Source organism: Alexandromys fortis, unplaced genomic scaffold, assembly GCF_014885135.2.
Source record: "Alexandromys fortis isolate MF-2015 unplaced genomic scaffold, M_Fortis_MF-2015_v1.1 scaffold_156, whole genome shotgun sequence".
NCBI lineage: Eukaryota > Metazoa > Chordata > Mammalia > Rodentia > Cricetidae > Alexandromys > Alexandromys fortis.
Window position 1 is genome coordinate 1,683,754 of NW_026068028.1, and position 17,004 is coordinate 1,700,757.

Below are 17,004 nucleotides of genomic sequence, written 5' to 3' on the forward strand. Positions count from 1 at the left end.
ATAGTATATAGATACAATCACTCATTACTTATTGATGAGTTCTGAGAAAGGCAATTTTGAGCGATAGCCTCATCAAATGACTATCATAGTAGATATCCACACAGACTAGGACAGCCATGACATTGTCCACTGTTTTATATATACATTGTGGTATTGGCCAAATGTACAGAGCATAAATGTTCATAGATGTGTATATTTACATGTTTCACTAGAAGTACACGGTACATGTGTACATGTGTGTATAGGACTAGAAGTACAGATTTTCTATAGATTCTTGAAAACCTTATTATATGGCTCACAAACACATTTCTATAATAGGGTGGAGGAGTCAAGTTTTTTGTTTTCGTGTTTTGTATATACCATGCTCCTCGACTGACTACAGTGTGCGCATCAAACATAAGATTTGTCACTTGCTAGAAAGAGTCTATGTCATACTCATATGAATATTAACCTTAAGCACTTGAGGTGGGCAGAATTTGAAATCATCTTTAGTTACTTCTATTCACACACGGGCATTTGTAACCCAAATTTCTGAATCTTTTCTGCAGGAAGTTTTGGGAGAGATTTATTGCCCTGTGTCATGAAAATCATAGTCTACACGGGATCACATTTGAACAGATCAAGGCCCAGCTAGAGGCTTTAGAACTCAAGAAGACATATGTATTGAATCCACTGGCTCCTGAATTTATCCCTCGGGCTTTACGACTGCAGCACTCAGGAAACAGCAGCAAACAGCAGCAGTCACCACCCAAGGTAAAGCCCTGCTGTACACTGGCTTGTTGGGCTGCAGGTAATGTTTATATTTGCAAGGAACGTTCCCAAGATTTGGGTGAACAAATGAGAACACAGCATGGTGGGGAGCCATGCTTAATGTTGTAGTCATCCTCGGAAATAGTGCGATAGCTGAAGAGTTCTGGCACCCTTCCTTTAACCTCCCAGCACTCCCTGCTGATAGACTTGAGGCTGGCAGATAACATGGGAATAAAAACACAGCTTAAAGGGTTACTACACATTTTATTTTGATTTAAAAAATCTGAAAACACTTATTAATTTGATTTGCTTAGAGTGTGTGTATTTGTGTGTGTTTGTGTGTGTGTGTCCGTCCCATGCATAGATGAGGCAGTCAGAGGGTAACTTGATGGAGTCAGTTCTTTCAGCAAATTCCTTCACTTGCTGAGCCATCTTGCCAGCCCCAATGAGACGTTTAAAAGCATGTCCATAACAAGCTGCTAGGTACAGAAATTACGTTCTGAAATTATGTTTGAATAAGAAAATTGTTCTAATCTTTTAAGTGGCATTTGACAGAGTTGAGACAACTTGCTGGATTCTTGAAGATGAAATGGTTCTGTAGTCTGAAAACAACTTGTTTGGAGGGGGCAGAGCTGAGGGGTGTAGGGAGGTCAAGGCCATTTTCAGTTCTGAGTGTAGTTATTTTGAGCAAAGTCAGCTCTGGCTTGTTTGCTCCACTGCATGGGGGGAAAAAAACAAAAAAGCAAAAACCCTTTCTTGCAGTTAGCATCCTGAAAAGCAGACTCTGTGAATGGTTCGTGTATATTTGCTGCGGTCTGTTGGATTCTTTATAGTAGGCATGGCATTGAACTTACTGATCTGAATTTAAAGAGTATGTTAGCGTTGGGCTTTGTTATACCTAATGTGAGCAGGAATGAATGACTTAATATTTTGAAGGTCTTTTACCTGAGGGCACTGGACCTCATTACAGATGGTTGTGAGCCACCATGTGGTTGCTGGGAATTGAACTCAGGACCTTTGGAAGAGTAGGCAATGCTCTTAACCTCTGAGCCATCTCTCCAGCCCATGGATTAACTTCTGTACATAGTCAGCTCTAGCTGGCTGCTACATTCTGTTTTGATTATAAGCTTCTAAACTGTATTTTGCCCAAATCAAGTGAATCTGCTGCTTACAGTTACCCATTAAATCAAAATATGGTGGGTGGCTATGTCCTTTGAGCTGCGTGGCGTGTAGTATTAGACATAAAGACATGATACCTCTTTTTGTGTGACAACCCCAGTTTGCTTTTTATTTAGTATATCACAAAGCACCCAGAGTAGGACTATCTTGTCAGCTAGCAAGCTACCCACTTTAAAAGGAGAGTGAACCTCAATTATGGCTACCTTTGACTCAGCTTCCCACTGCCACTTAACCTTACCGTTAGCACAGAGACTTAAAAAGAACACGGATTTATCAGCTTGGTTGGGATTGACTTGCTTTTGTTTCTCTGGGACCACGATATTAGCTGACAGGGCTCTTAGATGCCCAGGAAAGAATCTACTTCCATACTGATGCAGTGGTTGCCAGAATCCAGATCCCTGTGATTTTAGGACCAATATCCTCGTCTCATTGGTGACTGGTGGTCATGTAAGGGCAGACTAATGCATCACATGGACTGTCATTGCTTATTTAATAAAGCCCCCAGTGATGGGTATTTGGATCTTAAGCATTTATTACACATATGTATCACTCTGTGATGAACATCTGTGTCCAGATCACTCACTGATTATTTCAATTGGATAAATTTCTGGAAGTGTAATTACAGTATTAAAGTCTCTGTATGTGTTTGATGCTTCTGATCTATATTGCCAAATTGCCGCCTAGCAATTAACTAAAATTTCCCACAAAATCATCAGTGTCTCTCTTCCTTTTTTTTTTTTTTCAGAGAAATTGAATACTTTGAGATACTATGAATCACACTGGAAAAAAAAAAATCAAACCATGTTAGGTTCTTGCCCTATGAGTAGAACACGAATTTTTCTTTTTGAAAAACAACTTTCATATTTTGTCATTTCAGTTTTAGAACAATTTTAGGGTTGTTCCCATGGGATAGAAATAGTTGTATTGATTGCACATTTCATTGTAGTTCCAGCACTTGAGAGGCAGAGAGGCAGAAGGATCACTGTGAGTTTGTGGCCAATCCATTCTATCACAGGTTCTAGGCCAGCTAGGCTAGATAACAAAAACCAAACCAAACCAAAAGAGAAAAAATGATTAAACAGAGAATTTGAGGGACTGGAAATATAGCTCAGATGGGAGAGTGCTTGTCTAGCATGCACAAAGCTACCCCTAGCTTTGTAAGCATAAAACTGAGCATGGTGACCACACCTGCAGGCAGATCAGATGTTCAAGGTCATCTTTAGCTGCGTAGCCAGTTTGAGGCTAGCCTGGGGTACGTGAGACCCTGTCTTAACAAAATGGGCTAGAATGCTGACTCAGAGGTTAGGAAACTGCATTCATGAGGACTGGAGTTCGCATCCTCGCTCATGTGTGATAAACCTGGCACCTTCCAAACTCTGAGATGGAATATCCTCTTCTGACCATTTTGTCTAAGCACCTACCCACAGCTCTGCTCATGCACGCACTTGTGTGTTTGCGTGCACACACAGTAAGATAGAATAAATTTTTTAAAGAAATAATTTGTTTAACTTTATTTTATGTGCATTGGTGTGAGGGTGTCAGATCTCCTGGAACTGGAGTTACAGACAGTTGTGAGCTGCCATGTAGGTGCTGGGAATTGATCTCAGGTCCTCTGGATGAGCAGCCAGTGCTCTTAACCACTGAGCCATCTCTCCAGCCCTGATAAAATAAATCTTTAAGATACAAAACCAAAAGGATTTTAGGTATCATCAGTTTTGAAGCAGAAAACTGAAGACACAGCAGTGTTGCCAGAGAGGGCATAGAGCTAAGGAAAGTCAGCTTGATGTAGTCAGGATAATTCCTGATGACAGCCTGGGTGTTTAAAATATTCATTGTGGGTAGTTGTATTATTTTGCACATGTTGAGGAGAAGCCCTGTTCTCTAATGTTAAAACATGCTTAGGCTGTAATGTCTGTTCTCTAATGTTAAAACATGCTTAGGCTATCATGTATTTGTTTTTGTCTTTAAAGGGAAAAAGCCTTCATCATCCTCAGAGCGACCATTTCCAGAATGATGGCATTGGTGAGTAGAAGCTTTTTTTTTTTTTAAACAAAATTTGCTACAGTAAAGAGCTTTCTGTCTTTCTGTCTATCAATCTTTTCCTTCCTCTCCCCTTCCCTTTACCCCCACTTCCACCTCCATCTCTCAGGTATATACAAATACTAACTTTGTAGTCTTAGTGACTTTGTGACATGTTAATTTCTGAAAAGTGATCAAAGTATAGCTACTGACACTCATAGCCTTTTATACAATGTAAATCTTTGCGAGGTATTTCTATCCTATAAATGTCATACCATACACATTTCATGGTAGTTTATTAGGACGACTTTGAATACCATGTGGTACTCGGGGAGCCTTCACTCCATATGTTACTGCTGCAACCAAGTCAGAACTTGGTTCTGAGCAGCTGCCTGCTCCTAGCCTCGAGGCTGCTGCTGCGAGTTGTGCTCTCATATTTCTCTGTCTTGAATGCTCACCTCCAGCTTCTCATAAGTTAGCACTGCGGGTTATGGAAAGTACCCTCCGCACAGCTGTGGCTGATGTTTGAGAGCACCGTGGAGCGCTTGTTTCCTAATGTGGTTTATTCTGCATACTTGTTCTTTGGTGGAGGCATTTCATGGTTCACCTGGGAAATGTGTTTTTTGTTGGATGATTAGAGCATTTCTGTCAATGTGAACATCTATTGAGTCTCCTTTTTTTTGGTTTGTTTTACAGTTCAACCCAATCCTTCTGTACTTATTGGCAATCCTATTAGAGCATATACTCCTCCACCCCCTCTTGGACCTCACCCAAGTTTGGGAAAATCTCCAAGCCCCGTTCAAAGAATAGATCCTCACACTGGGACAAGTATTCTTTATGTACCTGCTGTCTATGGAGGGAATGTAGTCATGTCGGTGCCTTTGCCTGTAAGTGCATGCTTTAAGTATTTTCTTCTGGATCAAGTGGTGGCAATCTCAGTGAGTGTCTTGCCAACTTTTGTTTTTCAGTGCTGGGCATCAAGCCAAGGGTCTCTCGCATGCTCAGCAATCACTCCTGAGCCACACCCATACCAATACACACTTTTATTTACTTTTAACGTTCCAGTATCCATAAGCTTCTTTTAAAGCAACTTGTGTTTAACTACTAAGTTTTGAAATGACCAAAGAAATGTCTAACTTATATGTAACTTGTTGGTTTATCGTAGGATATGAAGAAGTCTATGAGTCATGTGTTTTGATTCAGAAGCCTTCTAAAATTTTTTTTTTGTCTCTTAAGGAGAATTGTATAAGTGATGATTTTATTTATTTACTTACTTGTTTTTAGTTTTTCAAGATAGGTTTTCTCTGTAGCTTTGGAGCCTGTCCTGGAACTAGCTCTGTAGATCAGGCTGGCCTCCAACTCACAGAGATCCGCCTGCCTCTGTCTACCAAGTACTGGAATTAAAGGCGTGTGTCACCACCGCCCGGCCATGATGTTTTTATGTGTCTTTTTCTCAGTCATGAACTGATCCTAAACAGTGGAATTATTGAAGGAGACAGAAGAGATCTTTAGTCAAGTTTGGGTCTAAATTTGTCACGCTTTATGTAACATTAGTGCCATTCAGGAACACTACTGAATTCTAAGAAGAGATTTTTAGAGGACTTCCATCTTATATATAAACACATTTTTATTTCCTTTTTGAAATGTTGGGTGCTTTTTGTTCAACTTGTAGAAACATAGATATTTCTAAATTTAGAAGTTTTTGCCTAGGAAACAATTGATTTAAGTGAGGTAATTTCAGGCAGAGATGATCTTTCAGAGAGCGCTGGCCTTCCTGCCTGTGTTCTTGAAGAGGAAACTGCTGTGCTGCACGCATTCTCACTCTTGTTGGCCATGGTAGGCCACAGGCATGGCAGCCAAGCAGAGTGACATGATACCTGGTCTGCTTGAAATAGTCTCTCTGTTAGGATTTCCATTTCATGTTCCTAGGTCAGAGAAGCTTTTAGTGTAGAGGATTTCTTGAGAGTCTGAGCCAAGCAATTATAACAATGATGAGAGCAGTTGTCATTGCCATCCCATCTGTGTTACCCTGGAGAGATCACGTGTGTATAGGCAAGCTTTCTGCCTCTGTGAAGGTGATCTAAGGTAGAGTTGACTCAATCAAAAGCACTAATTAAAATAATGACCCGTTTGAATTTTGCCTGCTGTGAATGAGCATTAAATAAATGACTGTTACTCATGAAAGGTTAGAATACCTACTCTTTGTGTCAAGAAGTCTTAGCCTCTGTTCTTTGATCCAGTCTATTAAACTACGTAACCATGCAGTTTTCACTTGAAAATAATCATTTTTATGGTAATCTGTGTGTACATCCATATGGAGGGGAAACGATTCAGAAGTATAAATTGCTTTGACATATTAGGGAATAAGCATCAGTTTCAAGTCCTCATTTCCTTCTAGCCTCCAGTGATCCATTTTTCCTAACATCCTGAAGATTTAGAGAACCAGGTTTTTGGGTACTAGGGATTTAGTAGTGATTCTACCTATTGTTACTGTTGACTGATATCAACATGGTAGTTGAGTAAAATGTTGTCTCTCTATGTATCTGTTTGTATTTTGCTAATCAACAACATTATATCAGTTTGTGTTGAGAAATATACTCAGTTTGAGTAATTTATTTCTTATAATAATTTAGGTACCATGGACAGGATACCAGGGTAGGTTTGCAGTTGATCCTCGGATTATTACACACCCAGCAGCGATGGCCTACAATATGAACCTGTTACATACGCATGGACGTGGGTCACCGATCCCTTATGGCCTTGGACATCACCCACCTGTCAACATAGGGCAGCCGCAGAATCAGCATGTAGAGAAGGATCAACAAGAGCAAAGTCGAAACGGTGGGTGGAATCCCATTAGAAGTCTTGTGTCAACTCTCATAGTGGGTCCTTGAGTTAGCTTTCTGTGTCCTGTGCGATAAGGACTGATCATTGGGGTGGTTTCCTTTGTTTGGCATATCTGTGGTTGTTTGCTCCAGGATCATCTATAGATACCCTCCTGTCACTGGGCTACTTTGAAGCTCATGCTAAAATCAGCTCCCCATACTTGGGCTCTTCTTTTTCATTGGTGTACATTTTCGTCCATGCTAGACATGCCGGCCTGAGTACCTCAGCTTTGTACACGCTGCTTAGGAAAACAGGTATCTAGGTGCTCCCACTTCATTCTGTTCCAAAATGGTCTCATGTAGGCTTTTCTTGCATTTCCATAAACAGTTCAGAATCAGCTTGCCTTTTTTTGTTTTTAATGATTTATTTAACTTTATGTGCATTGGTGTAATATGAACTGTCATGTGGGTGCTGGGAATTGAATCTGGGTCCTCCAGTTGAGCAGCCAGTGTTCTTAACTGCTGAGCCATCTCTCCAGCCCCCTCAGCTTGTCTTTTAAAAAGCAAACAAAGAACCTGAAAGCTAGCTAGGCTTTTAATTTGGATTACATTAAGTCTTTGGGTCACTTTTGGAATAATTGGGAGCTTAACAATGTTAAGTCTCTGGTCTATGGACAGAGTATATGTATACCTATATTTTTAGGTCTTAACTTCTTTCAACATTTTCTTAGGTAGAAGCTTGATTAAAATGACTATTTAGTATAATGTCTTCCTTATTAGTACATTCCACAGATTCTGATATGTTGTTTTTGCATTTTTGTTTAATTCAATATACTTTAAAAATACTTTTTAATTTCTCTTAAAATATTTTAAGATTCATGGGCTGGGGGTATGGTGCTTACCTATCACATCAGCATTGGGAAGAATGAGGCAAGAAGATTATGAAATCCAAGCTAACCTGAGCTATAGAGTAGTGAGAGTCTGTTTCAGAAATAAAACCAAAAAGATTATAGCCATGCATTATTTAAAATGGTGAGTTTCAGTTTCTGGTTATTAATGATTTTTTTTAAAGATTTATTTATTATGTATACAACTTTCTGCCTCCATTTATACCCACACACCAGAGGAGGGCGCCAGATCTCTTTACAGATGGTTTGGAGCCACCATGTGGTTGCTGGGAATTGAACTCAGGACCTTTGGAAGAGCAGACAGTGCTCTTAACCACTGAGCAATCTCTCCAGCCCTAAAATGCTTTCTGTTACTGGTTCTTACTTTTAATTCCATCATGGTAAAAGAGCATATTTTGTATTGCATGAATTCTGTTGAATTCACTGAGATTTTTTCTTTATCAGTGCTCCATGTGTGCCTTGAAGCCCCAGGATGCTCAGGGTATGCTGGTCAGGAGTGCTGCCTGTGTCCTTGCTGGCTTTCTGCCTGTCTTTTCCGTCACTCTCTGAAGAGAGAAATTAGTCTCCGAAGACAATTTATTTGTCTATCTTTTGTATTTTTCTTATTTTTTGAGACCAAGTCTCAGCTAGGATGGCTTTTGATTGCTTATGCAGCTTGGGGGTGACCTTGAACTCCTAATGTTTCTGCCTAATGTTTCCCCTAAGAGCTGGGATGACAGGTTTATCTCCTATGCCATGCTTGTCTAGGTTTTCTTTATATTCTGTCATTTCTCAGTAAATTCTAGGGTCTGTTACTAGGAGATAAACATTCAAGAGTGTGTTCTCTGGTGACTCACTAGTGTCACAGCATGACTGTTCTTGGTGATGTTCTTGGCTCTGAGGTCTACTTTGGTCAATGTCTGTGCAGCTCTTGGGCTTTCTTTTGACTAAAGAGAGCAGTGCACATTGTTTTCGGTCTTTTGCTTTTAATCTGTTTGTATCTTTAAGGCACATTTCTGAGGTTGGGGCTGCAGTGCAGTGGTTGGTGCATATTTCGTTTACATTTACCTGCAGCCCCACCTGAAAGGAGCAGCAAAGCGTGCTGCTCTTAGGTAGTTCACAGTTAGTCCTCTTCTCTCTGCCCTGCCGGGCCTGGCCTCAGACTCAGAAACCTGCCTGCCTCTTCCTCCTGAGTGCTGGGTTGAAAGGTTTAAGCCTCCACACTGAAATGGATTTCTTTTTAATCTTGGGTTCTGTGAGCTTGATGTTTGTAGGGTATACTTATAATTCCATTTGATAGCTTTTGTTGCCTTATTAGTTATGGTGTAGTTAATAGTGTTTTAGTTGCAGTGGGGCTAAGTATCTTTTATCTCTGAAGCATACCTCTCTACTTAAATTCCACACCTCATGCACAGTAAAAGGACTGATGGAAGTTCAGAACCTCCTCTCTGGGCATGATGGCTTTGTACTTCACTCACTCACTTTCTTTTCCCTCCCTCCCTCCCTCCCTCCCTCCCTCCCTCCCTCCCCCCCCCCCCCCCCCCCCCCCCCCCCCCCCCCCCCCCCCTCTGAGACAGGGTTTCTCTGTATCACTCTGGCTTGGAACTTGCTCTGTAGACCAAGTTAGGTTCAAACTCATGAAGATCCACTCCTGAGTGCTGGGATTAAAGGTGCACACCACCATGGCCCGGCACATGTTACTTTTATGTAGGTTTACTTGAAAATATTTCTGGTGGTTTTTGTTTAAACAGGCAAGTGTCATTTTAAACAGTTTTAAAAAGTAAGAGAGTTAAGGTGGCTTAGGGTGCAGCTCAGTGCTTGCCTGGCAGTCTCAAGGTCCTGGCTTTGATCCTAGCACAGAAGGGAGTGTGTGTGGGCCATCATTAGCCTTATTTTTTGCATATATGTAAGGTACTGTGCTTTCTCTCCAATCTAAAGTTTTTTTTATTTCATGCTGGTCTTAGTAGTTTCATTATAATATACCTTTGGGAAGGTTTTCGTTTGCTTTTTTGGTGTGTGCGTATTCTGGGTCTTTTTATATAGTTCTTACAATGTTTGGAGAGTTTCAAACTTGATGACAGCAGATATTTTTTCTGATTCCCTGTCCTCTTCTCTTGTGGTCCCATTTGCCCATGCATTCAGATACTTAATGTTCTTCAAAGCTCATGACTATACCTGTATTGGTTCCTTTCAGGATTTTTTGGTTTTGGTAGTTTCTGCTGCTGTATTATTTAGCTTGCTTCGTTTTTCTTATGTACTGTCTAGTCTTCTGGCCGTCCACTGGTGTTTAGCCTTGATATTACAGTTCTCCTGTCTCCTTGTGCAGTGGTTAGTCAGTGTTGATAGGACAGTTCATTTTCAGAGTTCTAGTGCTGTTGCTAGGGCATTTCTCGAAAAATATCCAACTTGGGCTGAATTCTTTCTGAAAAAAGTGCTTCACACTTGTGAAGATAGGCCTCTCTACTCTAAGGTATTGGAAAGCCTTACTTTGCTTCCTCTGCAATCCCTCACTTACTTCTGCTCAAAATCTTTGCACTAGAACTCCTGTCGCTGTGACAGAACAGCTGGAGCTAACAACGTATAGTAAAGATGTGTTTTGGTTCCAGTTTTGATGGATTCAGTCCACTCTTGCTTTGTCCCATTGCTGTGGGCCTGTGTGATAGAGGAGTTGTGTTCGGTTCATGGGAATAGGAAAACAGAAGCCAAAAAGAAAGGTTGGAGCCCCAATGCCTGCTGCTGTTCTTTACTCTCCACATCCTAAGGTTTACTTTTCCCTGTAGCACACACTGAGAACAAGCCACTTTACATGTGGGCTTTCAGGAAGCTTTTAGGTCTAAGCCTAACAGTCAACTTAAATTCCTTCAGGAAGTTGAATTGATACATCATTTAGATTTTTACTTAATTGCATTTGCAAATGAACAAAGTGTTGAGCCTTTGTAAACAGGCAGGAATACCAAGACCTTTTATGTGTCTAGTTTTTTTTTTTTTTCTTTAAAGAAAGACTGTAAATCTTGGAGAGTGGACCATTTTCTTTTTTATTTGCTGTTTTCAGGTTGTTTCTCCTTTGTGAAGCTTTTCCCTGCCATTTTTCATGTATAACTTTTTCTTTTTCACAGAAAAGCTGCAGTTCTGACAATGGAGGTCTAGCATGCACACGGTAGCGTAAGGACAGTAGAGGTCTAGCATGCACACGGTAGCATATAAGGCTATAAGAATGAATGAATAATCTTTAAACTATTCTGCTTTGTCTAGTGTTGAATAGTGACTGGAAATGTCATGTTTATTGGAGATAATTTATAAGGATTTAAAAATATTTTCTTAGGTAAAACTGATACAAGTAACCCTGGACCTGAAATTAATAAGATCCGAACACCAGAGAAAAAGCCTACAGAGCTCAAACAGGTATGCTGCTCACATCAGCTGAGTGTGTGGTTCTGGTGGGGAAGGTCTCATTGGCCCAAAGCAGCTCTGCTTCCCATGGCTCTGTTATGCTTTCTGTTTTAGAATAATTTAGTAGGGCATGTCACCTTTCTTCTGTTGTCTTTCACTGAGTTATTTTCTTTGCATGTAAATATTTCTTCAGATTTTCTCTTTAAAAAATTTAAATATTTATTCTATTTTATGTGTATAAGTGTTTTGGCTACATATATGTATGTGTCTACATGTGTGCCTGTGGAGTTTGGATGAGGCCATAGAGCTCCTGGGACTGGAGTTAGAGATGGTTGTGAGCCACTGTGTGGGTGCTAGGAATTGAGTTTGGGTCCTCTGCAAGAATAGCAAGAGCTCCTAACTGTATGAAGACAGAGCTACAGATGTCTCATTGGCAGTGACTTTAGCCTCGGTGGGACTGTGACAGTGATTCCCCTCAGTGCCTGACCTTTTCCACCACACCCACTGTGCAGATCCTTAACTTTGTGTCTGCCCACTTGTTTACTCTTCCTGCTTCTGTGCTGGCACAAATTAGAGAAGACCAAGTTATTGGTTGATGTAGTGTGGCTAGAAGCTGTGTGTTTTCATTTCAGCGAGACTTGGCCCCTTCTTTCTTATGCAGTGCTCAGCTTTGTCCTGGCTCCTCAGTGGGTTTTCTCAAGCCTGTTACCTCACGGTGCAGTGACTGCTCTAGATGCACCACTACCAAGGTTGTGCCCTGCTAATTGATGGCAACAGATAACTTGCTTTTCATGTATCCTTGAGCCTTTCTTGTCTACAGCCTTAGATGAAGTCCTCTTGAGTTTACTGTGTCCTGTCCTCATCCAGTCACCTCTCTGACTCCGAGTTATCAGCCTTCTCCGCTGTGCAGACTCTTCCCACTTCCCACCTGCCCATTCTTCCCACTCTGCTTGTCATGCCGTTACTCACATGCTAGCCTTGCGTGCGAACACTGGCTGGCGGACTTTCTAAAGACGCTTTCTCCTGAGATGTAGCACAGCGGTAGTGTGTGTCCAGCACACACGAGATCTGAGGTTAAGTGCTCAGCACCACACAACCATAGCAGAAGAGTGAGGAAAGAAAGGTGCATTTAACCTTCACCTCCTGGTGCCGTACCTTAACCCACACAGTTCAAGAGCTCTGCTCACTGTCTCAACCACAGCTCATGTTTCTTTGGTGTTTGCCATTTGGTTGTCTTACTTCTATTATTTTCTTTAACACAACATTTCTTTTCCTACAACTCCTTCTGGATTTTTTTTTTTTAAATACATTCCCTTCTCATGACCCTAGCCCTCAAGTTGTGACTTCCCAGAGTTCTATGTGGTCCCGCTTCTCTTTGAGTCTAAGGTTGGTGGCTATAAACTAGTCTGAGTGTGTCTTTAAGTGCCCACATCATAAGAAAGACTTCCAGTTTGGATCTCCAACCTCTGCCCAAGCAGCTGTTCTCTACCTCTCACAAGTGTCCCAGGAACATCTCTGACTGACAGAGGCCAGAGGTGGAGGGCGTGTCATAGGAGGAGCCATGCTGTAAGTGAGGCAGCCAGGAGACTTCCTGATTGAGTCAGAGGATGTGAAAGTAAACCTGATAATGGGTCTGAAGCAGCCTGCGTCTACCACTGTCACTCAGCTCCTTCATGTCATATGCCTCTTAATACTGAGGCACTGAATTAAACAGAGCTCAGAGTTCCTTGCATATGTTTCCTGGGCTCCGTAGCAAAGCATCAGGATGTAGAGAAACAGAAACATGGCTGCCAGGTAGCCTTCTTTTCTAACAGAAGATTTATAGCAAATTTAAAAGCAGTGACATGACTGGCACTGGCTATCTTGATTCTGATTTGGATGGCACTTGAAACTAAGCTGCCTCCCACTGTGTATGCCACTGGTGCTTCCACTGACGGGTCCTGAAGTGCCATTTATTCTCCTGCACACCCTTCTGAAACACACACAAGCTCACTTTCTCCGCAGCTCCTTCTCACTTCAGAGTCATAGAGTATTGTGGTCATGAGCTTCCTGACTGTGTCAGAGTCACGAGTGATGGAGAAATTAAAACAGCAACTGAGCCACAAACAACCATGGCATGTAACCATAGCCTTGTGTGTGTGCTCAGAGTGTGCACATCAGCAGTGTCTTTTGGAGAGAATTGTGTCCCTAGCTAATGTAACTTCACCATCCTCAAGAGTATGAGTTGTATGAGGAAATATTTTTTTATGAGGAACCTCGGTTAGGTTCTGAGATGTGGACAAGAGGCACAGCAACTGCTTAGGAAGACCAGAACACTTGGTTTTCGGATCACTTACACACCTAGCAATCCCAAGGACCCAGAGCCAAGTGGTGAGAGATGTGATGGCTCTCGGTGTACGATTGGCATTGCAGTGGCCTGGTCAGTACTCCTAGTGCAAAGTAGGAACCAGGCTACTCGGTCTGTTTTCTTGGGGAGTGATCGGCACCCTGTGTAGTGTATAGACTTTGACTAAACAAGCACCCTGCAGTTCTCACTGACCATTTCAGCACTGAAACTTGCAAGGTAACACAGAACAGTTTGTGGAGTGGTTTAACAGCTGGGAAAGAGAAGGTGTCATTTTACAACATTACATATCGTTTTTGTTTCCACATTGTCAACACTTACAGCAAACCTACATTTCAAGACAAGCATGCTTTTTAATTTCAAACCCTTTTCCCGGTGGTTCTCCAAAGCTCAATGGCATCAAACTTGATGTTTGCGCTCAGTATTGAGTCAGCCAGGGTCTGTGTGATTGATGTCAAGAAGGGGAAGCTAACATGTAAAGAAGAAAGTTCTAGCTCTATGAACAGAAAATATGTATCCCACATCTGCTGTGCTGTTTCCCCTCTGTTTGTTAGAATGTTCTTCTCTCCCTGGAGCCTGCTTTTCTGAAGGCTTCTTTACTTTTCTTAGCCCTCATGTGACCCCTCTTTCCAATGTCTCGTGTGTTTACACAGAGCCTCTGCTGGGCTCTAGACTAGTGATTGGCAGGCTGTTTTTGCAAAGGGTTAGACATAAATCTCAGGCTTCATGTTCACACAGTGTGTGTTGCAGCTGTTCAGCTCTGCCACTGCAGTGCGAAAGGAGCCATGGATAACATGTAAATGATTGACCTTCTATGTTCTGAGAAGACCCGATTTACACAGGTTCAGGGCACTGGAGCTAGAGTGGCTGGGCCGAGGGTAGCTTCTGCTCTAAGCTCTTGAGGGTATATACTGAATCTTACTGTTGCTTTTTAATTTTCAGACTCAGACACGGTGCACTTAGTAGGCCCTCTACGAGTGTTAAGAGAAAGAATGTCAGACTATGTAGTGGACATAAGTCAGCAACCATACCCGTGACATGGCATCTGTCTGTTTATTTGGAAGTTGCCAGAGACACAGTTTTTATTAATGTTGATTTGTTTGGAGAAGTAGATTGGATATATAAAAACAATAAAATCAGAGGGAGAGAGCACATTTTGTTGATTTATATCAGAAGGAAATTAACGGTTCTCTTTCTAAGGAAGAAAGTGTGAAATTGAAAATAGTATAGTAGGAATTAGAGTGGCCATTCTAATAAAATGGCAGCGGCTTTCCTTCAGACTCAAATTTAATATGCTGTTTCCTCTGTCATCTTTTTTAATTTATAAGAATATTCTCTTTGATTGTCAAAGGTGATTGATTCTGCACGTCAGGCCTCCCACTGCTACTGATAAGAGCATATTATAGCCTTTAAGTGGGGTATGCTTGGGAAAGGATGAAAAGTCACCCAACTCGGTTTTTTGCAGTTAAAAATGTTTCTTGTTTTTTTCTTTTTCTCCTCTAGGTTGATTTGGAATCAAATCCACAGAACAGAAGCCCTGAATCTCGTCCCAGCGTTGTTTATTCCAATACCAAATTTCCTCGAAAAGATAATCTCAACCCAAGACACATAAATCTTCCTCTTCCTGCACCACACACACAGTATGCAATCCCTACCCGCCATTTTCATCCACTTCCTCAGCTACCCAGACCACCATTTCCTATTCCTCAGCAGCATACCTTGTTAAATCAGCAACAGAATAATTTGCCTGACCAGCCAAATCAGGTGGCACCCCAGCCAAATCAGGTGGCACCCCAGCCAAATCAGGTGGCACCTCAGCCAAATCAGGTGGTCCAGCAGCAAAGCCAGGCACCTCCACAGGCCCCGCAGCCACCTCCTCAACTCTCTCCTGCATTTCAGGCGGGGCCCACCAATGCATTTTTCAATAATGTAGTTGCTCACCGACCACAGTCTCCTCCAGCTGCAGAGGCTGTGGTTCCCGAGCAGCAGACATCTCCCGTGCTTCCTGACGGTCACAGTCCACTGAGAGCCATCACACAGCCTGGTCCCATCCTAGCGTCACCTCTGAACAACTTTGTTGATGAGAACTCCCCAGGATTGCCTATAGGAGAAGCTTTGGGTAAGCTTGCCTGTCATAATGTCACATGTGAAAAGAGTCCCCAGGTTATTTGCTGAACATGGTGTGTCCTGTATAGTATTAACTCTAGGTCAAGATTGATTCATGTCTCCAAATAATTCCAGAAAACCCAGCCAATTGGTATTATAAAATTTGGCTTCAAGTATTATATGTACATAGGTGTATACTAAGTATCCAGGTGACATCATTTGCACCATCATGAAGGAGAGAGAGTCAACACCATAGCTCTGGGCTCTGGCAAATTTAGGATATTACTTTTACCCAATGGAATTATAGCTATTTCTTTGCCTTTGTGGAGAAAAATCTGGGTGTAAAGGTCTTTGTACAAAATTTACTTGGAGCCCCAAATGGACTAAACCAGCTTTTCCCACCTGCCTCTTTCTGCAGATCGAGTACATGGAAGTGTAGCTCTGGAGACACTGAGGCAGCAGCAGGCGCGGCTACAGCAGTGGAGTGAGCACCATGCCTATCTCAGCCAGGGCAGCATTCCGTATCCACACCATCCCCATCCTCACCTCCCGCATCTTCCCCAGCCACCCATTGGCCTCCACCAGCCACCAGTGAGGGCAGAGTGGAAACTGGCCAGCAGAGTTGACGATGAAGTGGAGACAACGTTCTCGAGGTACTCCAGCAGCCCAGGGCCAGCCCTGAACGGGACCCGAGTTTTCTGCCCTTTAGTTTTCAATTGGAACACGGTCTCAAATAAATCCACTGTTGGCCTTGTTGGTGGATACTACAAAGTTCTCTCCATTGACTCTACAATATGGAGAATTAGACATCACTCTTGTACAAATCTGGGCCTAGTGATCTATGACTTTAGCTCCTTGACTTATGGTCTGTTATCAAAAGAAACAAACCATTCCTGGGACTGTGTATCTTGTTTGTTTGCCTACTTAGTAAATAAAAGAATAATGAGGACAGAAGTAAATTTGTGGCTAAAACTTAAAGATTGCAAGTTTATGATTAACTTTTTATCAGACTTCCTGGAGCTTCGGCACTCTGAGGATTCAGCGTATTTGTGGTCAGCATCATATGGCTGCTGTGTGCTGCCTCCTCATCCTCTCTGGAAAACCCTGTTATTGTGGCCCTTAAAGCTTCTTTCTTCTTATTTTTTTTTAGCATTTATTTCTATTTTTAAAATATACAACTTTTTTTAATTAATTGATTTTGATTTTTTTTGTTTCATGTGTATGAGTATTTTGCCTGTATGTATAGTGTGTGTACCGTGTGCATGCCTGGTGCCTAAGGAAGCCAGAGAGGGCCTTGAATCCTAGAACTGGAGGTACCGGTGGCTGTGAGCTACCACATGGATGCTGAGACCTGAACCTGGGTCCTCTATAAGAACACAAGTGTTCTTAACTGGTGGGCTGTCTCTTCAGCCTCTTAGTTATTTATTTTTATTGCCGGATGTATGGGTGTGTATGTGTGTGTACAGGAATGTGTGTATGTGTGTGTATAGGAGTGTGTGTGGGT

The 17,004-nt window shown here is 42.0% G+C and overlaps 1 protein-coding gene across 1 annotated transcript in view; it reads left to right on the plus strand.

The window, feature by feature from the left end:
- The window catches only part of Helz (helicase with zinc finger), a 142,115-nt gene that overhangs the window by 103,346 nt on the left and 21,765 nt on the right, over positions 1-17,004 (plus strand). Inside the window, exons 21-27 of the mRNA XM_050164283.1 lie at positions 549-753; positions 3,900-3,951; positions 4,645-4,835; positions 6,582-6,789; positions 10,983-11,062; positions 14,898-15,513; positions 15,919-16,153. Coding sequence (XP_050020240.1) covers positions 549-753; positions 3,900-3,951; positions 4,645-4,835; positions 6,582-6,789; positions 10,983-11,062; positions 14,898-15,513; positions 15,919-16,153 — 1,587 coding nt within the window. The remainder of the gene's footprint in view (positions 1-548; positions 754-3,899; positions 3,952-4,644; positions 4,836-6,581; positions 6,790-10,982; positions 11,063-14,897; positions 15,514-15,918; positions 16,154-17,004) is intronic.